This window comes from Empidonax traillii, unplaced genomic scaffold, assembly GCF_003031625.1.
Source record: "Empidonax traillii isolate 1590-97213 ecotype Southwest subspecies unplaced genomic scaffold, ASM303162v1 scaffold695:size336133, whole genome shotgun sequence".
Classification (NCBI taxonomy): domain Eukaryota; kingdom Metazoa; phylum Chordata; class Aves; order Passeriformes; family Tyrannidae; genus Empidonax; species Empidonax traillii.
The window spans coordinates 1-25,165 of NW_020955888.1; the positions used below are offsets into that span (position 1 = coordinate 1).

Here is a 25,165-nt window from a genome sequence, read left to right on the forward strand (position 1 = left end):
ATCAGTAATAACATTTGAGTAGCATCAAAATATCCCTGAAAACTTTCAAACCTGTGGGTCTTTAGACACTGACAGAAATAAATCAGTTTCCAAAGACATTGCAAGCAAGTGGGTTTGTCTGAGGAGATGGGTGGATTTAGCCACCCTCAGAATCAAGGTCTTTGTGAATCCAGATGGGCAGCAGAAGTATGATGGGCTTGGCTTCAGTTCAGTCCTTAGGTGGGAACCTGCACAGACTCTGCAAGCTGCATCCACATATGCGGATTACTTAAAAGTTGTGGATCCCAATCCTTCAGTTACTGCCACAGTTCAGAGGCAGCTACAATCTGCATTTCCTATCCATAGGCAGCAAGTGTTTCCAGAGCTGCCAGAGTTTGGAGGAGTGATGGCATTCTAAATCAGCAGGACCAGTGCTCAAAGTGTAGGTTTGGTGATGTTGATAACCAAGGTGTCTCAGTCACAGCCCAATAGCAACTGCTCAGTCTGTGCATAAACTTTGTGTCTGGATCTCTTGTTTGTCTGCCAGCTGGTTTGCTTTAACATATGGAAGAAAAGACCCTCAAACCAAAAGCTGGATGAGCAGTCCAGCGGCAATTCTGAGTAGCTATCATTGAAGAAATACCAATGATCTCTTCTTGCCTTTCTGAATTGGACTGGCATGGACCTGAGCATGCAAGAGGCCCTGTTCTTTAAAGTCAATTTGAAAATGGCTGTGAACAATTTGAGCTCTCTCAAAAGCTTTGGAAGTTTCCAATCTGTTCCTCTGGAATATTTCAAGGTAGTACAGCAATAACAGCCCTAAAAAGTTCTCAGGCCAAACAGCTGCTAGTTGTCACATTTCCATATTTTTCAAATGGTTCTGGGGACTATTTATGACCAGTGCTTTGCAGCTTGGCATGGAAAACAGACTTTAATTTGGGAACTACTGCACCTAAGACAAACAGGCATGGGCTAGTTTCTCCATTACTTCAGAATGGAGAAATTACTCCATTATTTCCCGTGGAGCTGAAGAGCTTAACAGGGACAGAAGAGCAACTATCACTGTGGTACCCACACAGATGACTGATACTTTCAAGAGAACGATAACTCGATCTCCCTTACCTCTTAAGAAAGACATGCTGAAACACCAACAATCTGTTTTGCTGGTGATCTAAAACTGACCCCATGTAGGCATAAACAAGGTGTGAGCAGACAATATTAGAGCAAGACTGGAGATTTTTTGCCCTGAAGTTAAAGGTTTTTCTAGTAAGGGTTTTCTTGGTCAGACAAACCCCCCAGTCTCCTTATCTGATGCCTTAGCTGATGATTTTCCAACAGCAAGGCTGCATGACTTCTGAAGGCTGTGCAAGGAGTGCAGCAACCTTGCCCCCAAAACAGGGAAAATGGGAGCACATGAACTCTTCAGGGAAGCTGCGCTTTAAGCACTTTTTAGACACACTTTTCCCCTTGAAGATCACAGGGCATACTGATAAGGATGACCTAAAAAGACACTGCAAATGCTTGACCGGTGACCCCACCAGCTGCAGTCTCTTTCTTTCTGAGGTGTTTGGGTGGCTTAGTAGATCAAAACAGCAGGCACACATTTATTGCTGATCAGCAATTACAATGCACACACACAAAAAAAGTCTGATATTCTTATGCACTAAGGTGCTGTTTGGCAAATCCTGTGCAGCAAAACCTGTCTATATACTGGTTAATTCAATATGGTAATATAATCCTTTTTATCTGATTTTTTTTCAGCGCTTCTTCCCCATGCTCAAACACAGGTGACTTGCATGCACTTGCAGCTTTTTAGATCCTCTGATAAAATGCCACTTCCCCTCCTGGAGGTATATTTGTTACTATCAATGCCTGCCAGCCACAGGGAGAAGCAGCATTTGAGTGGGCTTTGGTGGTTGGTTTTGGGGGGTTTTTTGTTTTTGTTTTTGTTTTTTTTTTTTTAATTAGCTGGAATTTTCTCGTGTTGCTCTCCTGTCACACCACCCAACCTCCTGCTATAATCCAGAATACAGCACAGGCTGCGGGTGGCGCTCCCGCCTCGCCACCACGTTCGTCGCTCAGCGCTGTGAGAAGGAACTCCTGAGCGGGAACAGCCTCGTCACAGATCGCTGGAATTTCACCGCTGAAATAACAGACTGGAACAAAACAGCGTCAGCACAATTACACAGGCGGGGGGGGATAAAAAAAATCCCCCAACAGCTGTCGGTTTTCCTCAGGCTCCGCGGTCCCCGTGAACACACTGACTTCATTCTTGCAGAGCTTTGCTGGCGCTGCCCGGCTGGAGACTGGCCGCAGGGTCTCTTGTCTGAGGGGGGCATTGACTCAAACGAGCTCCACAGAAACCTCTTCAGCTGCGCAAGTGTAGCAGAAATACATAATCCCTGCCCTGTGACTGCCTGGCACAGTTGCCGGTGTAGGTTTGCAAGCTTTGCTTCATGGAACACTCTTGGGAAGGAACTGCGTGCAAAAGGCACAATATGATTGCTCCCATCTCCTATAATTACTCTAATCAGTCAGACCTTTTAGGCAAAAAAGCACTGTGACAGCATCGTTGATAATATCCCCCAAATTATCCCCATATTTTCCAACTGATTAGGTTTGGTGTCCAGCCTTAAGAAAGCAGCCTTAAAACTGACAAATCTCAGCTTTAAATTCAGAATGCCTGATCTTTCTGCTGCCTTATATACAGTCTGGGACATCAACTTTTCAACTTGCCCGTAAAATAAAAAAATAAAAAAATCTATTTGTTCTTTCTAGATTCGCCTTGAACCTGACTCTACCCTCCCTATATTTTGATTTAGGATCAGAGCACCTATATTTTTGGACAGTGGAGTAGGAACCAGTTGCAATTATGGGATATGGTGTGAGCAGTTCCTCCCTTTACTGCAGCCACAAAGTTGTAGTTAGGAATTATGGGCAAGGGATTGGTGGCCTGGGAAACATGAACATTTAGTGATGACCCAAGAACCTTCTACAGTGCTCTAGCAGCCAGTGTTCCCCATTGCTATAAACTGTACCTGACGTTATTAAAACTGTAGATGAGGTGTCTATAAGAAAAAAAAAAGAAAAAAATAGTCAAAAGGGTAATTTTGTTAATATGGTGAACAATGAATCTCTAATATTATAAACATGATAGAAATGAGTATTCACATTTCAGTTAATATATGCTGTTGGGTTTACTTTGAAATCAACAGGCCTGTATGAATCAAGTTAACAGTATGAGTGAATCTGTTCTGTGACCTAATTAAAAAGAGCTAATAATCTGATAAGCGCAGAAGAAGTTTGCAAGGATTTTGTAATCAGTCCATCAATTGCCTTTTTGTTTCCTTTAGTGGCTATTCTAAACTAAAGGTTTTATAGTGTTCAGTTTGACTGTAATTAAAATGCTAGTGTATTTCATGTACCCATTTTAGTATCAGAGCAAAGATGTAAGACTACACAGCAGAATACCTTTTTAAACCAAGGGCCTGATTTCCAAATGTGCTGAAAAATTGATGGGAATTAGAACTTCCTAATGTGAGCAGATGGAGGCTTACCACCTTGGAAAAGCAACCCCTACAGGTTTAAATATCAGATTCATGTGCTGCAAATAGTCACTGGCTAGCTCCATGTGCACATAAATGAATACACACCTTAGAGGCATTTACAAGTGGAAATAACTACAGATTAACCACAGAGGTTGAGGCTTGAAATCCAAGCTGTGTAACTTTATCCCTCATCATTTCTCTCTGCTCATTTTCTATTCTACTTCCTTTCTTTTTTCTTTGTTTACTTTTTTTTTTAAGAAAGCCAGAAGTGTTTTCGTTACGTGCATGAAATTCATCAAGAAAAGGGTTTCTCTCAGATTACTGCTGTATTTTCTCTTCCTTGCAAACATTACCACTGACAGCTTTAAATTTTTTTCTTTTTAACATTCAAAAATGCAAACTTGTCTGAAGCATGATACTTACAAGGCCTCAGCAGAAAGTCACCATCTCCAGTAGAAGTCACCATCTTTCCTAGTAGGTCCTGGCACCGCACCAGTCATGTCAGAGGCCTTCAGCCGGACAGACCTTCTGCAGCAGATGTAGCTCTGGAGCTCTCAGGTTGCCGAGAGGACCTGATGCTGCTCCATGAAGCTGGATCTGACAGTCATCCCTTCTGCAGAAGGTGATGACAACAGCCCTGGGACAGCTATTCTCTGTTGTTCATCTTTAAAAGGGAATATTGAAATGCTACTCAGATCTGACCATTGTAGGGGGTTAAAGTGGACACCGGCATCCATAGGGCTCCTGGACGGTCCTCACCCAGTTGGCTTTCTCCCCTGGTCACCTGGCTGCCGGAGCGCTGTCACATCCGAGGATCACGTACATCTGCAGCCACAGTCCCTTCTGCTCGACCCTAACCCTTTGATATCCCCAGTGGGATATGTGGCCAGTGGAGAATGAAGATTAACAGTAGATTATCCTTGTCTAAATAAAGTCACATTGCCACTGAGTGCTGTCATTCTGGACATGCTGGAACTTCAGTGCCAGCTGGAGTCAAAGACAGCCACAAATGGTATCACTGATGTATTTTTCTCAATCTCTTTAGCGGCAGAGCGCAGGCCACAGTTCGCTTTCACTTGGAGAGGTGCCCAGTGCACTTGGAATTGGCTGCCCCAGGGGTGGGAACACAGCCCTACCATCTGCCATGGTCCAATCAAGACTGCACTGGAACAGGGTGAAGCTCCAGAATACCTGCAGTACATCGATGATATCGTCATGAGAGGCAATACAGCAGCAGAAGTTTTTGAGAAAGGGAACGGTCCAAATCCTTCTGAAAGCTAACTTTGCCATAAAAGGGAGGGCTGCATCTCCCTGCCACACTGCAAGCATGGATGTAGTGCCACGAGTGGGAGCCTGTGGGTTGGTCTGCTTTGGCACGCATCTGATGTGCTGACAGCTCACCTCCCCCCAAAAAAATCCAAAACCAAAACCGCAGGTTCTTTTCCCACCCAGTGGCTATTCCCTTTTCAGAGCTGCTCATGGCAGGGGACTCACAGTCTACAAAAATGGCTGCTGCTCTTTCTGGCAAGAGCTGAACAAGTTCCATGCAAGATTTCAAATGTTGCCCGCTGTTAACACTCACAAAATAACCCGTAATGTCAGGAGAGACCCATTGGTCTGGGAGCCTACTGAACCACACAGCTCGAAATTTGTCCACAAACACCCCTCAGCAGCAACTGTCTTCACTGATCGTGTAGCTAAAGTGTTGGGGGTTGCCTAGCATGACATGCTGGATCAGAAACCCATGCCCTGGCAGTGCACTGACATGTCCTGGTGGTTCTTCTACTGACAGAGGAGAATTGTGCCTGTGCAGATCAGCTAGCAGCCTCCTGAAGCACCACGTGGAGTTCTTGACTGCCTGCTGTTGGGGTTGAGTCAGTGGTAACATCCCATGTCACCTATTGGGTGCCATGTTGTGGCTATGGCCGCATCTTTGAATTATTCTGTGCCTCAGGTCTCCAGTCCAGCCTTATCAGGCAGCACCAAATCAAGCAACAGGACAAAAAGCAAGAAAGAAAATAAAAAGCCCTCCAATCATCAGGTTATTTTGGCCAGCTCCAATCAGACTCAGTGCCTGCTTAGTGCCTTTTGGGAAGACTGGAGGAGCATATGACCCCCAGCACAGCAACACGAAAAGCCCCTGGCACTCTGCAGCCACTGCAGGCACTGTCAATGTCCCTGTCCCTGGCACCCCCACCAAGGGACCAGTCACCATCTTCCCGCTCAACTTTTTGCTGCAACTCTCCTTTGGCTGTTTAATGATGGAAACAAACCCAGCAACAAACTCACCTGTCCCCTCACCTCCAGTACAGCCTCAGCTGCAGGTGACAGCAGCTTGAGTGTTCTGACCTGTATAGGGCTAAAGGAGACCATGAAGGCTCCTTGGACCAGCTCGTGGGCAAGGAATGGGTTTGGCCACGTGGCTTGAGCCCAAGGGTGTCGGAGCTACAACATTGTGTTGCCGCAGGTCTGGTGCTTCCAGCAAAGGAGGGAGATGCAGAGAACTCATTTTACCAAGCTTAAAAATACAGTGTGGGTGAGAGAAGGATCCTGTCCTTTTAGATTTACCTCTTCCTACACGTAGCTTATATTGCACATGAACAGTGGTAAAGCCCCTTATGTCAGCATGGCTAATCTTTCAAAACAAACAAGAGACAACCACCAAACCAAAATCAGGAACCTAGCATTTTGCCTCCTTCAGAGCATTAGCAAGGCCTGAATTAAGGCAGCTGAATTAAGGCACAAGCTTGCTCTGTCCCCATATAAGCCATCAGGAAGCCAAGCCATCCTTTTGGGCATCTCCTCCTGGCCTGCAAGGTACCACAGAGCCATCCATGCCTTTGGACTTAGCTACCCAGTTCTGCTAAAAAACAACTTAGCACAAAGCAGATTCTTAGCATGCTTTCAGCCTAGCTGTTTTTATCCTGGTTTTCTATCAGGAAAAAACTAGTAGGCTTTCTGCCAGGGTGCAAGGAACTAGTCAAAGATAAGGATGACCTGACTGTAGGTTTAAGGGAAAATGATTTCTCAGGTTGCCAACCCACTTGTGTTCTCTTGTTTCAGCTAGCTTGTCACCAAAACGCCTTCCTGGGGTCGGGGGGCAGCACTGGTTGGTGGTGCAAAGGGCAGGACCTCCTCTATTGATCCAGTTTGAAATCATTAACTTACACAGCACAGGCAGAGGCACATAGGTACCCAAACCCTGCCATCTCTATGCCATGCTCTTACATCTCCCTTGCGGTCCCTGGGCAGGCTCAGGTATCGCTCCTGTTCCCTGTCCTCACCATAAATTGCTTACATGTTGCCTACAAAAACTTCTAAGGGGAGCCACCCCAAACCCGCCCCTTATCTGAACACCGACAGCCCCTCCCACCCTGCAGCCCCCCAAGGGTATGTCCTGTGGTAGTGGTGCACCCTACTCTTTGCTGCTTAACTAGTAACTGCATGGCTTGGGAACCCAAATTTCCACTAAGATGTCACAGTGCAGGGGGGGTGGGGGGGCTTTGCTTACAGGAAAACATTATAACAGAGAAAACTAAAGCTTCTTATGCTTCTAGGAGCATCCCAAACTGTTCAAAGCTGCAGCAGCTGCATACACAAGTATCCCCTTAAGTTCATCAGATGTTTGCCTTAATCCCTTAGGAATTGTTCTGTGCTAGTACGAGGTAAGAATGACCAAGCCCCAGAAGGTAGCTTAGCATCCAGTTCACGCTTTCTAAAATGGCCAGGCTGGCAGAGAGATGAAATGTCACCCTTGCAGGTTATCCTGGGCTCCACAGCTCTCAACATATTTTCAGTATCTATACAGACAGTACTGCAGCCACAGGGATGATGAGTGAAAAATTTTTATAAACCTCTTGCTAATTCCCCAAGTGACACAGCACCAGAGATCCTTCTGGAATGCAGAAGATATTGCCTCCTCATTACCTCTGAAACTGAAATTTAAATTCCTCAGCTTCCATCAAGTTGCATTCCTTCCCACATGGCAGGGAATATTGCCTTTCACGCCCATTGGGTCCATCTTCCAAAATCACCAGCAGGTTCAGCATTCCACTGCAACCTCATCTGTATGAATGCAACTCCCACCTTGTGCCCTGCCCTCACTGAAATGGAAACAGTACATTGAAAAGGAAAAAGAATGGACTTCTGGAGCCACTGTCCCTGTCTGCAGCCAAGCCTGTGTGTGCACACACCTGGCATCTCTGCACTGGCTACCCCACACCCACCTGGCCTGGCTGGAGGTCTTCAGGAGTTCCACCAATGATGCTCCCACTGCTCCTGCCTCTGTTAACAATGGCTTCCACAGCCATTAATAAGTGGAAGATAGAAGCTGCGGGTTCCTTAATAAAGTTTATTTAATCATAACTATGCTTAGGAAAATACACTTGGAAAGGTTAATATAATGCAATTTAGTTTATACTACATTTTGGACAAAAGACTTCTTATACATGATTTAGGTAAAAACAGGATGTATGATCTGGCTCGTTTTACATCTATTACAAACGTAGAAAAGACTGTCATGCACTACAGTAGAGAGCATGAAAAAAAAATTACCTTTGGTTTATTTCAGAGAATACAAGTATTGCACTGTAAAAGCATCAAACATGGTGCAACTAAACATCATAAACATGTTTCCATGCCAGCTTACAAAAGTTTGTTAGCTAGTGTATTTTTAGAGGGGGAAAAAATTTATGTACACATAAAACAATTCCATTAGCTATTCGGATTCTGTTAATATCGTATGCATGCCACTTATCTACCCAACTGACATTCAAGAAAACTCTTGAATTTGATTTAATACCTTTCAGCTACATTAAATCTGTTGAAATCAATGACATTATCATACCTTAACTGGCCTGTCAGCTGTTAAACATTCTTCTTCTTTAAATTACTAAAGTTCCAGCCTAGATCATCAAAATCCAGAAATAGCAATTACAATACCATGGATTATAAGTGCCTAGCTACCTATTTCTTGGCTGTTTCCCAGGGCAGTTACTTTGAGTGTACAGATTCATATAGCAAAAGCCCAAAACACCACATTATTCAACTGAGGGCTGGCAGTGTAGGAGTATCAGTGTGCTAATCCTTCCAACCACGTATTGGAGGTTAAACACTCATGAAGATACTATTGTCAAAAAACCACAAAAACTCTAGCATTGGCAAAACCAACACAAAATAATTTAAGAATATTGAAAAAAAGACCAAGGAAAAAAGAAAGCGTTGTTTAAAGGGAGATACAGCAATGTAAGACCACCATATATGGTGAGCTACCTGACCTGCACTCCTTCTCAAATACTCAACATTAGCAGTGCTTAACATTTTAGATACACATAATGCATTACATCCTTGCCTCTTTACTGTAACATAATCCCAAAACTTGCAGAGAATTCCAACACAGTTCTGCACCAACATTAGGTATTTCAGGACATTGTTGATGGGTCTCAGATATAAAGAATCAACTTTTCTTCTTAACATGTTAATAATAATTTATTTTCAGTTTGTCATCCTGTGGTAAGAAACACTGCCAAAGAGGAGCCAACTGTTGTCTTCAAAGAGTTCTTGTCAGATCAAGCACTGAAACCTTGACCACTTCACAGAAATGTGCAGCACAGTATTTCAGAGAACCACCTTTGTTCTTATCTCACAGAGAGAGATTTAGAGTCAGTCAACAGCAACATTTTCATTTAAAAACAAACCAGAAAAAAAATTATCAGGCCAGTCCACGAGTTTATCTGAACATAGCTAAAGTCCTTGAAGTCTCTCAGAAGATGGCAGAGGCTCTTCGCAAGGATATGAAGGGAGCTACACCTCTACACGGTACTGGAATTCCCAGTATCTACTCACATCGCTCACAAATGGTGGCAACATTTATATATAAAGAAACACTATTATGAAGAAAAAAAATACATCTAAGACTATTACAACTGGTAGTTTAGGAAAAAAATTCAACTAGGTTTATTTTCTTAAGGTTTAACATAAATATAGTTGCAACTTGATCTTGAGTTGACAATGATTGTCGCAGCCAAGGTAAGCACTGAACACTATCTATGCAAACAAAAACTCACTATACATTATACAAGTTATTTCTGCCGTGAGGGATGCCTTCCCTCTCAAATCTTTGGCCTCCTATTACCAATCTCTCCCAAAAGCAGAAGCAACGTAGCATTGTTGCTCTCTATTCATTCAAGGCAGTGGGTTTCTTTGGAGGGGAAGATGCTGCGGGAACACCCAGTGAACAATGGGGTTTATTTCAGAACTTAAACACTGAGAGTTATTTGCTACAAAGTGCTCTGACAAACACTGTCTGAGCTCTTCAACTCCACTCTCCAAATAACACCCACCTCCAAATTTGCTTTTTTGGAGCTGACAATGAGAGAAGCTGCCCAACTGCTCCCACTGGAAAGGCAGCGAATAACCATCGGAAGAGTGCACAGATTCTCTGCTTCTTCCCACAGGCTTTGCTTCCCTGCTGGTTTGGATTTTGTTTACACTTTACCACGGGTTGGCTACAAGCAGTAAGTATGCAATCTCTCTTGTGTGTGTGTGCTAGAAATGAAATCTGTTTAGACTTAAAAACTCCCAGTATGATGTGTAGACCTGAGATGGCAATCTGATCACTTTACACATTTCTCCCTGCATGGAAGCAGGAGGATGATTTTATTAAATGCAACTTGAATGAATAAGGAGCAGAAATCCCTAGTTTTTTAATGTCAGGTTTGTTGCTTACCAGTTGATTTATCTGTATTTGCTTGATGGGGTTTTTCTGTGTATGAGATGCTAGATTATATCACTGCTACTATTTTAGTTTTTTTAAGCTCATGATGTTTGTCTGCTGTCCACCATAGAAATTAATAGGAAAGGGGAAAAAAAATCATCTGGATGTGCAAAACTCTTTCTACTGAGAGTGATTATTTTCCTGTCCAAATTATTAATCAGAATTTATTACTCTGTATGTGTATTCAAAATACAGGTGGCATTTCCATGATAGAATAAATTCCGTAAGAAAGTGTTTTGAAATTGCATTGGTACACCTTTGCTCAAGGGCTATACGATTTTAAAACCAGTTAAAAATATATAGCCAAGCAGATCAGAATTTCAGCAACTTCATACACAACTAATCACAACCCAGGAAAACAAGAAAAATCTGCAGTAAGAAGCACCACAGGAAACTGCCACAGAAAATTGTCCCATGGTAAGCAACAAGTCTGAATGTTTCCAAATAAAAAAACCTTACATACAAAACCAAACATGCATATATAAAGTGTACATGTTCTGCACAAGCACTATTCCTAAAGGATTAAACTGCATAGGTAAAAATCAAAAACAATGTGCAACATTTTTAAGCCCTTAAAGCACAATCAAAAAAAAAAAAAAAGCAGAAAGTAAAAATAACAAACTTGCTCCCCCACAACAAAGCCAATTACATATCAGTGATTAAGATATTAATCAAGACAGAGGTTCTCCAATTGAAAGTTGGAAGGACTACTCTCAAATTTTGGCTCATCATTCATGCTTAGGGGATCCGAAATGTACGTTCATAATTGTAATTAGCTTAAACAGTTATGTTCATCACTAGCCAACTTTGATTTCTTTTACAAAGTGCTCTTTATGTAATAGAAGCTATATTCCTGGTAGAAAAAAACATCAAGTAGTTTAACACTTTGAACATCAAGACACATCGAAAAGAGCTAAAAAAATGGGGAAGAGGGGACAGAGAGTTGGCTGCTAGAACAAAAAACAGCTAATGCCAGTGGCTCTATAAACACCAAACTTGTGTATTGCCAGCTCCAGTCTTGTTCCTAAAACTCAGTTTATAAAAGAACTGCATATACTAATAGACTAGAAGCTAACACTGAATTTACAGGACACAACCTCATACATCCTACCTGCCTTCTCTAATTAAGAGATCCAATAGTTAATGAGTTCACCATTACACACAAAGTTTTCAAAAATATTTTCAACTTAGGAAAAAAAAAACCAACAATGCAGATACTAAAGGAAACCGTGCTTAAAAAAAAAAAAATCTACAATATCTGTACATAAGCTGTGTAAGATCTTCCAAAAGAAGATTCTCCAAACAACCGCTATTTCTATTCCTGCCCTTTTGCTGCCTTCTCAAGATAATACACATTAACTAGGTGCCGGTTGAGGTGCTTGCTGTATTCACCCTCCTTTTTAAATGAGCGGTCACAAAAAATGCACACATAGTTCTCCCTGGCCACTGTGGTGTCTGGAGCTCCTTGTGATGTCTTTGGACTTGTTTCCTCTTGTACAGAGCGAGCACCATTTAACCCCGAGTCATCACTTCCTTCTGATATGTTGTCACTTATGTCACTGCCTTCATGGCTGTGGATGCCCTCATCCTCATCCATTTCCTGAGATTCATTCACTGCTGTGTTATCCCGAGATAAGGCCAGAGCTACTTTAGGGCTCTGTGTACACCCTTCTGGGGGCACGGGTGCTGGCACAGCATCTCCTGTTGGCTCTGTTGCTGGCAGGCATGTCTTGCTCAGGTCCATCGGGTCTGAGCTGCTCACAGTTTCTGCCACAACGGATTCTTCTGGCTCCTTCTCAGGTGCCATATCCGGTACCACATCCATGAGCACATCCAAGCTTTTTTCAGAAGACACTGCATGGGAAGATTCCTCAGAACAAGTGTCTTCCCCTCTGTCCACCTGTCTCTCCTCCTCTTTTGCACTAATAGTGTCTTCGCTCTCTCCTGCTGCAGCAGGCATTTCTTGGTCCTCCACCTCAGCTTCTGTGTTTGCATCCTGAACTGGCAGACAAAGCTGCTCTGGATCTTGGACGCAGTCTCCTTTGGGATCAGTGCTCTCCCCCTTGAGAGCATGACCACCATTGTTGTTTAATGCCACTGCCACTGTGTCGGTGGGATCTTGCTCCTTCTGGTTACTGCCCTCGGTGTCTGGCTTCACACATCTACCTTCCTCTGTGATAGGATGCTCCTCTGGCATCTCCTTTTCCTTGATCTTTTCCTGATCGACTTTACTGCTTTTTTTACCATGCTTAATTTTCAGAGATTTCTTTTTTCTATTTTTCTTGAGGCAAAAAGTTTGCTTTTTAGGCTCCTCCTCTGGTACAATATCACTTTTTTGAGCTTCCTGGCAGTCTCTGGGTTTAGCTTCCACTTTCTTTTTCTTTTTCGTTACTACTGAGGTATCATTTGCAGGCTCTTGCTTTGAGGAAGTTGCTTCAGTCTCTGCCTTTCTTTTGACCTTCTTTGTTTTACACGTTTTCTCAGTACTTTTCTCAGTTTTAATATCCATCTGCTTGTTTTCTGCAGCTGATTTCCTACTTCTGGTTGTCACCTGACCTGCAGAAACATTGCTTGTTGATTTCTTTTCCTTTGCCGAGTTATCTTTTTTCTCCACCTTCACAGTTTTCTCAGTTTTCTTTGCAGTTGCATCCCCTTTTGTTGGTTCCTTCTCCACTTTGTCATTAACGCTCTCAGAAAAGTCAGCTTCGCTCTTTTTAGTCCGTAGCTTCACCTTTGAAACATCCATGGTGATGTCAGCACAATCGGGATGCCTGGATTTGATGTGATACTGCAGGTTACATTTTTTAGACGCTGCATAATCACAAACAGGACAGAGGAACTGGCGCGGATTGACGTGGAGCTCAACGTGCTTTTTGAAATTGCTGCGGTCAGCCGTTTTGTAGTTACAGTGCGGGCAAATCAGAGGCTTTGGCCCATTGTGAACTTGCCTTGCATGACGAGTTACTTCATGCTGGTTTGAGGCCACATAGCTGCACTGATCACATTTGAATGGCTTCTCACCTAGGGAAGGAAGGACGGAAGGGAACGATGGTGATTATTTAAGTATGGGGGTTGGGGAGCATTCGTTTCCTACTAATACAGATAAAGAAATATGAAACTCAAAAAGGATTAAAAAAAATTATCCATGCGCCTTTAAAATTAAGCAAAGTCAACATAAGAAATCCACAAGTCACAAACACATTCACAGGACACTAAGAACAAAATACAAGAAAAGAAAGAAGGGGGGAGGGTTGGGAGGAAGGGGATCCAAAACCAAACAAGCAGTAACAACGTTACAGGTTCTGGCTAGGCATACATACCGGCAGAGATCTCTCTACAGTAATATTAGCAAATGGAATCCATACCCAACTGGTCCATTGAATGCATTGTAGAAAAATGGAAATGTAACATTTGATGAATAGCAGTTTCACACAAACGTTTCAAAAAAAGTCCAACTTTACACAGATTTAGCATATTTCATGTTTGCATTGAAAAGGAAATGAGGGAAAAGAAGCTAGCAAAAACCTAAGCACATGAAAGGGGTGCCCAGATGATCTTTAACTCTGAAAAAGTTCAAGTTCACTGTTTTGGTGTCTCAAACACATGATGCATTGGCTGCAGGTTACTCCTGGCAAGCTAACCAAATGCAGCCATCATCTTACTACTGAAATCTGCATTTACAGTTGTGCAACAGCTCTTGTAGAAGTGTTCTGCTTAGTGCATGCCGCTGCAGCAGAAGTGGCTTTCCACTTACACAACAAATAGGAAAAACACTTCTAGTGCAACAACTCAAGTTCAGAAATAGTCTGAGAGCATTTGTGAATTCAGCTGAGGAATCTGGGATGCTCCTGAGCTCTGAACCAGCATCTCAAAACTGACCTGCAGAACTCATGCCTGCCACTTCTTCAGTAAGTTGAAAATGCACTCCAGTCCCTTCTGCTCCCAGTACAATAGTGCTTCTCCCACCCCTGCAACCCACTGCTCTGGCACTGCCCATACTCAAGCTGGTCCTCCAGAGCATGACTCAGGAAGCAGATAGCCTACCTGTGGTGCTTGTCCCTGTGTTAACCACATGGCTGATCTGCAACACCCTCAAAAACTCTAGAAAAGGCTGTGCTGCCTCCTTGGCAGGAAGGATGACGACACTTGTTTAAGAGTCCAGATCACTTCATGTCTGCCTAGAGCATCTCTTTATTATTTAAGTAAGACCTGGTTTGTTTCTCTCCCTCCCCACTTTACATCCTTCCTTTTTCCCTCTCACTTCCTGGTGACATTTTCCACAAGTTTAAACTTGATGTGCTTGTTGCTCATCCTGCATCCAAGTATGGAGCCTTACCACCTACACTTCAAGGCACAGTTACACGCAGTGAGGACAAGAACAACCTGTGTCTTATATACCCATGAACAAGCTGTTCTAAGTACACAGACTGCTCAGAGGTAGTTGCAACAAGGTAGCTCAAAGACAGTGTTTGAAAACTTTGTCCATCACCTCTAAATCCAGGGGGTTTACTGCACAAGTGAAAAGGACATGTACCAACATGGCTAAAACAACAGCTGCGAATTAGGGTCTAAACCACTGTCATTCGCTGTCTGAGACAGAAGAAAGCTATGGCACCAGTTCGCCTTAAAAGGCCAGCCTGTGAACTGCAGGAGTACAGAAACTGCCACAGAAAAGGTTCAGCTGCCTGGGCAATGCAGCAAAACACAAAACAGAATTTAGAAGAGCTAGTAATACAACATCCCTGATAGCAAAAATCATGCCCTCCCTCCCAGACCTTTGAGGCAAAGGTCCCAGGCAGATCCCACTCCTTATCTCCTTCAGATTTGAGACTTCCTTGCATAGAACAACAGGAGTGTAATACGTTCATGAAATGGTTTCCAGGTTCAGTATTGACCAAACTGTCTGCAAATTTGGTCTGGCTGAACCAGAGTTTCAGCCAAAAATGCTTTTTGTTTCTGGAAGCAGAACACTGCATTCACAAAATTCTCAAACCAAAACACTGACATGTCATTTTAAAGTTGACTATTTTCAATGGCTCCAAGCCCCCCACTCCACTACAGTTAAAATTGCCTGCATCCTGGTTTCAATTCAAAGCCACATCTATAGTAATTGAAACAATTACTGTTTAGGAGATCTTCACTCCTGTTTGCTAGCATTAGGAATTCACCTAGGTCTGGTCAATTCACATTTCAGCAAACCAAAAGCACAGGCTAAGATCTACCTGAACTCCCCTGCAAGAGTGATAAACAACAACTGTGCTTGTGTCTATGGTGTTCCAACTCAGAAAAATGCTGCAAGAAAATTAGAACACATGTTTGTAACATCACCAGTAATGGGAAATAAAGGCTAGTGAAAATTGCTAATTTGGCTTTTAGTGCCAAAAAATTGAGTCACTTGTGAACAACCTCTGAGTTTGCTTTTTCTCCTCTGTGTCTCCTTGACATAAGCAGACACTAATTTACATCACCCTCAGAACCCCGGATGAGATGAAATCCCAGACATCACAGAGAGGTTTCTCAGCTACTCAAAATTTTCCCAGCTTCACTGATTTGAACTCAGCTATGGAAGCAGACAGAAGACAAGAATTTGTTCCTATAGCATCACTAAGCTGTATTTATTACTAGGTTACTAGGACTATTAGAGTAGCCCTATGAACCTCAGAACACATCTTGGAAAGTAAAAGGGAAAGAAAAAGATATATTCCTGTTATCACTTTTATTAATGACTTAGCATCTCCTTAGCAAGTAGAGACAACCTTCCCCATTAAAAGAGGAGCTAAAACTCTGGCTGTACTGAATGAGATGGCACCTCACACAGAACTGGGCACCTTGCTCTAGGTGAACCAGGTGACCTCCAGAGGTCCTTTCCAACTTCAACCATGCTGTGATACTGCGAACCACCCCCTCTTCCTCAGTCCCGCTGCTGCCGCGCCTTACCAACCTGAGTGGGTGCGCATGTGCCTGGTTAAATGGGTCTTCTGAGAGCTGGAGTAGGGACACATAGCACATTGATAGGGTCGCTCTCCTGCAAAAACAAATGGCAAATTAGTTGCTGAAACACAGCAGATTCCCAAACCTGGTTACCAAGCCACACAGGTGAGGCTGTCAGAGACCTTCAAGTTGTATTTGAGGGCACGTTCTCTCTCAGCAAAGGGACACAGTGAGAACTGTATGCCCGAGCTGGACCAGTACAATGTGTCATGCCCTATGAACGAGAATAATAAAAGGGCAGAATATGAGAGAGGCACATCCTAATGTCCATCTGGGGTCGGCAATGACCTTGGGCAAAAGGTGATGAGGACAGACACCTTAAGAAGCCTTAAGCCACCAGATCTGACTTTCCTACAGGATTTTCTCCCAACACTCAGAAGATGAACAAAAGATACAGATCCTGTAAGAAACCAGGTATGTTCTTGCTTCACATAACACCTTACCTGAAACCTCAGTGTTTAATTTGGATTAAGAAGGGGCATAACCATCCGTTCAGCGAGGACGTGCATTTCCCAGAACACACGCGCAGATAGAGACCAGGTCTCTACTTTCGAAGTTTTACTGGCAGAGTGAAACTAGCTTGCAGCATGGAAAAGCATGATGTCCTGCTCAGTGAAACTATGCTGTTGGCAAAAGCTACCAGAAGTGTAGCAGCAACATTTATTCTGAAGGCTCAAAACCATCTCCCTGAAGAGAGTTATTAGTTTTGGAGAACGAATGGAAACTAATCTGTCATAAATCATATCTCCACAAGAGAGTATTAGCTTGTAATTGTAGCTAAAAAATATATTAGTACAATACTTGAAAATCCTTTTCAAGTGAAGACAAGTTCCAAACAAAGGCAGACAGTTTTAGAATTAACATCTGTTAGGCAGGTCCAGATAAGTAATAGGGCTGTTTGCCCCAATCTACTAGTACAGCCCAGAGATCTAGGCGGCCTCATCTCCACTAGAAGTTGTAAAAACACTTTTTAGTCTCAGGTGGTCACTCTCAACAAGGAGAGAGGAGGGAAACTGAAAAGGGAAAAGGAAGTTACTTGGTTGTAATATTTATTCCAGTCCTAGTCAGAATTACACTACAGCATTTTGCTAGATTTGCTATATATGAAGCATACAACCAAGGTGCTCTACCAATCATGGAGACCTGGACACCAGCAAAAGCCCTGCACACAAACTGGGTGTTCACTTACAGAGGTATAGCTCTATCTGCAGCAGTAAAGACCTGCATCTGCCAGTATGTGATGTGAGGCTCCACTGCTGGCCTGTGCCAAAGCAGCAGCAGAAGAGGTCTCTGTAATGCAGATTAATCCCACATTTCTTCTCCCATAAACATTTAGACTATCGTTCTTGATTAAATCAGCAGTTTAAAGGTAATTTTACCCTAACAACAACTACTTCCCTCCCTTTCCAATTAAAACAAGGTAGGAGACTGGTGCAATACACACAATAAGATTAAGTCATGTATAAGGGAGGGGTAGTCCTTTTGTTATAAAGAAATGGTTTTGTTTTTAAATGGTTCCTTACAATTAGAAAATATGAGGCTAAAGGTCCTGGAATATTCAGTCATGTCTTCTTCCCATTACCTGAAATTTCACTTCTGTAAAGTTACCTACAACATTAGGAATGTGGAAAAGGCTTTGACTTCCATACTCTTTTTTACACAGGGAAGAGCAACAAAACATACTAGATTTAAGTACAATGAACACAACTAATTTAAAATGTGTTATTCCCACTTGAGAATTAAATGCATGCCTACATTGTAAAGGTTGTTTTATAAAATGTTATTCCCCAAAGGATTTGTATTGTAATTTTATAAGCTCATTCATTACACGCAAACAAGCCATCAAAAAAACCTCTCCAAAAGACACTTACAGAATAAGCCCCAAACTAGCAAAAGCTTAAGCACGCACTTAACTTTATGCAAATGAACAGGCAGACTGACATGAGTGAACAATTTAAAGACCATCTTGTTGAGGAAACTATCCAATCTGACCATTCAGGAGACTCTCTGGCAGTCACACTCCCAAGGCCAGACTGCTGGAACTGAAGGCCCTTCACAGCAGGCAGCTCCAGAGAGCCTACCGATGCCCCGTTTGGCTCCCCCCACACCCCACTCTCACAGTCAAACCAGGTTTCTTTACCGGTCCAACCCCAGGTTTCCCATAGGAGAGTCTCAAGATGTCTCGGCAGTAACACAGCAACAGTCCAAGCTGGTGCCTCCAAGGAGGACCCCCAACAACAGAATCTCTGGGCTTTTATAGCCTCACAATCTACCCGCGTGCAAGTCTTGCTTTTCCTCCCAGGTCTTCTGCTCCTGTTGAGTCCTTCCATGCCCGTCCACCTCGGTGGAATCACCCATCTTCTTCGTCTCCTTTGTTATCCAAAAGGTTGGCAAGTTCATGGCTCCTGCTGTGTCTCTCAGTGTCTATTCATCTGGCTGGCCTCACCACTAAAGGGTTGGCTCTGTGGACTCCCACCCTGAGCTCAACCTGCATCTCAAATGGCAGCTTGCAAACCGAACTACCTGCTCCAAACGTATTCCTAAACGATCTCTTTATAAAGCGTTTTTTACAATGCCATTAGAACTTCTATCTGCTTGAAATGAAACTGCTTCCATCAAACTTCCAACACAGTGGCAAGCAAGAAACGTAAAAAAAAACCACAACAAAAAAACACCAAAACAGTCCAAAGCTAGACGCAGAACACCGTGACTGCCTGAAGACTGATGTCTTATTCATAGAGCCCTTCAGATTACTTTCAATGAAGTTTTCTAGAAATTGGTTCTAACCAGTAAAACAGGAGAAAAAGGAAGAGAACAATGCTGCACTGTCTTGCACATAGTACAGCTCCAGGAGCAGCAGCACGTAAATCAAGTCAAAACTTGGTCTAAAAGGTCTAACAAGCACAAACGAGCCCAGGTAGGTCTATCCCTGACACAAAGAGTCCTTTCTGCCCAAACAGCAGAGGGATTGCCCTGAACACCTCCACCACCCACTCCTGGGCAGCAGACAGGCTCTTCCAGATGTAGCTTTCCCAGGTGACAAGCTTATGACCATCTGTAGAGTCCTTGAAACACCCCTTTGCCCAAGGTCCCCCCCATTTGTCAGCAGCCTGCCACACAAGCACTGCCACAAGCTGCAAGCCATCTTGCAGTACAGGGCGGGTTCACGGACACCTGCTTTTCAACAGAGATGCAAGCAACAGGCAAGCAGATAACCTCTGCCTGCCTTCCTGTGGTTCCCAAACATGCAGAGGAGAGGTATTTTTCCCAGCTACTGAAGGTACTAGCATACAGCCCCCTTCCCTGCTCCTGGCCATGTGCTCTGGCGTTTCCACGTGCCCCTATTAAGTCGATTCAGTTCACTAACCAGCAGAAAACCAACCTGGGGAAGAGAAAGGGAGTATTGCTGCCATTTTAGTGAGCTGAATCAACCAGTCCCAGGACACAGGGAGAAAACCGAAACTGCCTTTCTGCAGCAGCAAAGGCAGAGCATTTGATCCTGTGGAACTCCACTCTGTACAGTCAGTGTTTCAGAAAACTGTATGGCTCTAACACAGCAGAATCCAATTATCTGCAAGGAGGCATTTTCCTCCACAAAAAAAAAAAAAATCTGGTGAAGTACAAAAAATAGGACAGAAAGATAAGTATTAATCCAAAATTATTTAAACTTCTTAGAAATCAGGAAACCAAAGCAACAAGCAATTACAACTCTCTTCTTCAACATTCTGAACCCATAAAACAGGAAGAAAATCATGAAAGTATCCTATTCATTTTTTTCCCAATAAATATTTTTCTTAAGTTTTAAATGAAAACTACAATCCAAAGCTATTTTAGTATCATTCAGACAGTTTTTATTAAATTCAGTATTGTTATGTGAACAGTCTGTAAATACTTTTGCCTATAAAATATCTGTATGCAATTTTTCAGGTTTTTTGGGGCAGGGGTTGTTTGGGGGTTTTTTTGTGCACTGTGGTTTTGTTTGTGTTTTTTTAAGGCAACTTATTACACATTAATATCAGCAAAAACTTTTAGCTTGGTGTATAAATATACCTGCCACGAACTTATTCATTCTTCTAATACTTTTCCTTTAGTTTTAACACTCTCCCCCACAAAATCAATGTTACTGGGAAGAGGGCACATTGCTAAATCATTGTACTAACATATTTGAAAGCTTTTTATCAAGTGAGAACTGTCTGAAAGACCTTAACTATGTAGTTATGAAGTAGCAAAGAAACACCTACCAGGGTAGCTCATTTCAGCCTAATTAAAATAACGAAAAGACATGGCAAACCAAAGAACCAGAAACCTTGACTGCATCCCTGTTTTTAAAGGAGAAACGAGGAACTGGATTTTTTAAAAAAATTAATACAGTTCACTGGTAAATTGGTCAAATGCAGTGAAAACAAATCACTTCCTCAGCAAACATGCTTTCATGTTCCTGTAAAACTCAACATGTTAGTTACTGTAAAACCCAACAACTGCTTTTGGAGATCAGAAAGGGGGACCTAATGTCATGTACAAACAGAAGCAGGGATGAATTTAAACCTGACACAAATGTAAACCAGACAGGAACCCAGCACTGGTTCACACGTGGCCACGAGTTCCCCACTTGATTTATTTAGGTTTTTTCCTATTATTTTGCCATTTTTACCTGATCACTTTTGTATTACCTCCTACAACACACACAAAGAAACTTAACTGGAGAATAAGCCACACCATTTTGCTAATACCTCTCACCATCTCTGTTTACTTGTTTAGGAAAAAAATATTTATACAGGACTGATTTTTAGTTGATGGTGTCCTCTGAACAACAACACACAACTATTGTTAAGAGAATAATATGTCTTAAAGTACTAAAAATCCCAGCAGACTCCCCCAGCCCCGGCAAAGCAGATACTAAAGCGAGCTGAGCAACTTCTGCACACTTAAGCTGAAGCCCAGCCCCAAGGCTGCTGGAGTGCTCACCCCTTCCAGACAACTAAATCGAAGACTCCAAACCATTCGTGTCACTGCAGTAACAAATCATGATTTGTTTTGGTCAGCCAACACAGACTACAACAAAGGGGATCCAAGTCAGGTCAGCATGAGGGAGGATGGCTAGCAAGTCTGCCCTGTCTTCAGAAAAGGCCTGACATGGTGGAAATGAAAGCTTCTAAGAAGCTGCAAGGAAGGTCTGAACTGCTCTCCCACTTCCACAAAACGCATCAGGAAGCAAAGCATCTCACGGCCCAAATTGGTCAGATGGCCATGATGTCCCCTCCTAGAAAAGAGTTGGACTTCAGGACTTTCCATGTGAGAGGCCGGTGAGGCTCTCTGATGAAAAGTAAGGTATTTATAAGTCACCTGTGGTCCCAGCTCACAGGACAGCAACAACAGAGAAGCTCCTCTGATTCCACTTGGTATAAACCAGAGAAAAAGGGGGCATCACACTGATCCTTCCAATTCCAAATCAAGGTTGGGTAAGTCAGAAAATCAGACCAAAGACTCCCTCGTAGGTTTCCTATAGGGCAACAGAAGTATGTCTACTTCTGGCTACTGCACTGATGCAGGCCCTGGAAAAAATAAAGCCCCTGTACATAAAAATGAATTAATTCACTACACTTCTTCTGAATTGTAGATGCTGGAGGGCTCTTTTGCACGTGTGTATCAGATCTTTCTCCTCTGTAATTACACCATAGTCAAGCACCTTCTGACCACCAGCTTGTTTTGGTTTTAGAGTAAATCAGTTTTTGGTGTTGTAGACCCTGGCAATCATCACAGGCACATTTTGTCAAGCCCTCTTCAAAAAACTGGCTCATAATTACTAAACAGGATGCTCTTTATCTCCTCTTGGGTACCTGACATTTCCTCAGTCCCCTAGAACTGCAGACTGGAGCTCACACCAAATTCCACAGGTCTATAACCTGGTAGCACCAAGAGAGAGTAAAAAGCTTTAACAGGGTGGAACAAATTTTGCAAAGAGAAGACTCTGCTTGCTCCACTCATCACAGATTTCTCAGTAGTCTTACTGCATTTCAGTCAAGAAAAGATTGAATACTTACCTGTGTGAGTCCGAATATGCTGAATATAATTGTTCTTCCTATCTGAAAAATAGGAGCACTCTGAGCAGGTATACACTTTCCTGGGAAAATGATTTCTTAGGTGTTTCTTCCAGTGATATTCACTGACAGTAGTGTAAGTGCATATGGTACACTTGTAGACTCTCTCATTTTCCCCTGCTTTGTTGTGGTGCTTCAAGTGAGCCAGATAGTGATCATATCTGTTAGTGTTATAGCCACAGCGATCACAACGGATTGGGCCCTTAGAGAAATCCACCTCTTCTGCATTGCAAGAATCAGACTCTTTCACCTGTGCTTGCTTTTCTGCATTTTCTTCCACAAAGAATTTCTTAGCACTGTGAACCCTGATATGATGCACAAACTCCTCTTCAGATTCTGCCTCATACTGGCAAGGCTTGCAACGGAATGGCTTGCTCTTCAAGTTCTTACACTTGTCCTCTGTGCTCTCTGGAGTACCCGGTGCTTCCAATGACACATCTTTGTCCACACTGGGTGCCTTAGGAGGGGAACAAGCAGCCGGACCTTGGCTTTCCACACTAGGAACCTCAAGGGAGCTTAATTCCACACTTTCGGGTGCCTCACGGTCACTCTCCGCAGCCTGGGTATCCTCCATACCATCTCCATCACTATCTGAGAAGTTGCTGTCCCCCACCGTTGTCAGTTCTGCCATCTGTCTCTCTTCTCCAACCAGGTAATCACAGCAGTTGCCATTAACTTCTCCTGTTAAGGCCACATTGGCCAACATAATAAGCTGAGGAGCTGCCAGCTCAGCTTTAGAAAGGTCCTGTAAGTCATACATGTCATTGGACAATGCCATGCCAATACTAGTACTGCCAGGAAAGAGGCTGTTCCCACCAGACTGTCCCAGCACTTGAGTTGCCATGGTAGTAATTCTGTTGGAAAAGAAAAGGAACACCTGTAAGTACCAGAGCGTGAAAAAGCCTCTCTGCTATGTACTGTCCAAGCAGCCCTCCAGGGAACATCAGAACATTAGAGCTTTTTGCTGAGGGCAACGGGAAGCAGAACCCGGGGTCAGGCTGCCACAGAACTCGCTCGGCCTCGGGGAAGGTGGGGGGTTTCGTTCCTTGCCCGGTCAGGGGCTGTTTGGCTCTTCCCAACGTGTGGTGGAGGATTCCACCGTGAGGAGGACGAGTGGAGGGCGCTGACAGCGGGTGCCCAGGGCCCAGGCGGGGCTCTGGGCCGTCGAATGGCCCCGGGCCGGACTGGGCCCAGCGGCTCTCGCCACGCCAGACTCGGGGGGCGGCGAAGGGCCCGTCGGTGGGTGCCGCGGCCGGGCCCCGCCGAGCGCCCCTGTCCGGCCGCCGCCCGCCCGACGGGCCTAAGGCCGCCAACAAAGGGGGGCGGCCCGGCCCTGCCGCGACCTCCCCGCGGCCCGGCGCACATCCGCCGGGGGAGCCGGGCCGGGCCGTGCCCCGCCGCCCTCCCTCCTTCCCTCCCTCCCTCCCTGCCTGCCAGGCATGCGGCCATTTTCTGCCTGCCCACACAAAGCACCCTCCCCGCGCCGCCCCCGGCCCGCCCGCCGCAGCCGCCGGGGGGGGGCCTGGCCGGGCACAGCCGCCCCGCCGCTCCCCGGTGGGGACGCCCGGCTCTCTCCTCCCCCCGCGGCGGGCAGGACAAGGCAGGGCAGCGGCGCCGGGGCGGGGGGAGCGGGCGGGGGGCAGCGCCTCGGTACCGGCAAGGTCACAGCGGCCGCGCCCACCCTGTGCCCCGCGGCGGGAGGGGGGAGTGAGCAGCGCCCCAGGCCTGCGCCCGGGCCCACACCCTGTGGCTGCGTCCGGCCCGGCCCGGCCGGAGGAGGCTTCGCCTTCCGGCGGCTGCGCGGCCCGGCCCGGCCCGGCCCGGCGAGCGCCCCCGCGGCCGGCGCGGCTCCTTAGCCGTGGTGCTGATCCCCCCGCGGCCCGGCCCGCCCGGCCGCCCCCGCCCGCCCGGCCGCCGGCCGCAGATCAGCCCTGGACAGCGCCTCTCGCCCGGCTCCCGGCCCCCCCTGCCCGGCGCCGCCGGGCCCCGCCGCGATCGCTCACTCACCCACCGGCGGCGCGGGGCCGCCCGGCCGCGCTGCTGCTGCGGGGCGGGGCAGGGCGGGCGGGAGGCGCTGCTGGCGGCGGCGGCGGCGGGCGGAGGCGCCCCCGCATTCCAGCACACAGCGCGCAGCGGCGGCACCGCCCCGCCCGCCCCCGGCAGGAGGGGCCGGGCTCAGCGAGGTCACCGGGCAGCGGCGGAGGGCGAGGGGGGAAGGGGCGGCCCGGCGGGGGCGGTCGCGGCACCTGCCCGAGGAGGGGTCTGGTGTCCGGCCCCGCTGCCCTGCGCTGCTTTGTCCTGCTCAGGGGCGATAACGCTGAGATGCCCAGCGCCAGGCGGTGCCCGCGGCATCGCCTTCACGAGGCGTGCCCAGAGAAGGGCGACGACGCTGGTGAAGGGACTGGAGCACAAGTCCTATGAGGAGCGGCTGAGGGAGCTGGGGTTGTTTAGCCTGGGACAAAGGGAGGCTCAGGGGTGATCTTATGACTCTCTACAACTGCCTGAAACGCAGTTGGAGCCAGGCGGAGGTCGGTCTCTTCTCCCAGGCAGCTATTGACAGGACAAGAGGATAGAGTCTTAAACTGCACCAGGAGAGGTTTAGGTTGGACATTAGGAGGAATTTCTTCACAGAAAGGGTGATTAGACATTGGAACAGACTGACCAAGGAGGTCTCAGAGTCACCGTGCCTGAAGGTGTGTGAGGAAAGACTGGATGTGGCACTTAGTGTCATGGTTTAGTTTGGTGGTGTTTGGTCATAGGTTGGACTCAATGAT

General features: G+C 45.3%; 1 protein-coding gene across 2 annotated transcripts; it reads right to left on the bottom strand.

Annotated features, from left to right (window-relative positions):
- Nucleotides 1-7,864: 7,864 nt before the first annotated feature.
- REST (RE1 silencing transcription factor) lies at nt 7,865-24,442 on the bottom strand. Of its 2 annotated transcripts, none has more exons than XM_027899930.1 (4): nt 24,403-24,442; nt 22,335-23,245; nt 16,244-16,327; nt 7,865-13,323 (listed from the first exon to the last, which is right to left on the bottom strand). In XM_027899930.1, exons 2-4 carry the CDS (start codon nt 23,233-23,235, stop codon nt 11,618-11,620), a joined length of 2,691 nt encoding a protein of 896 aa, XP_027755731.1. In that variant the 5' UTR covers nt 23,236-23,245; nt 24,403-24,442; the 3' UTR covers nt 7,865-11,617. The 2 variants fall into 2 exon arrangements, with proteins under 2 accessions (XP_027755731.1, XP_027755732.1); XM_027899931.1 differs by having other exon boundaries at nt 11,618-13,323; nt 24,399-24,434.
- Nucleotides 24,443-25,165: the final 723 nt, after the last annotated feature.

Excerpts from the sequence above, each read along its gene's own strand:
- REST (XM_027899930.1), bottom strand. The coding sequence starts at position 23,235 with ATGGCAACTCAAGTGCTGGGACAGTCTGGTGGGAACAGCCTCTTTCCT. Across the intron at positions 16,328-22,334 it reads GCATATTCGGACTCACACAG|GAGAGCGACCCTATCAATGT; the intron begins GTAAGTATTCAA and ends TTGTTTTTGCAG. Across the intron at positions 13,324-16,243 it reads GCACATGCGCACCCACTCAG|GTGAGAAGCCATTCAAATGT; the intron begins GTTGGTAAGGCG and ends TTCCTTCCCTAG.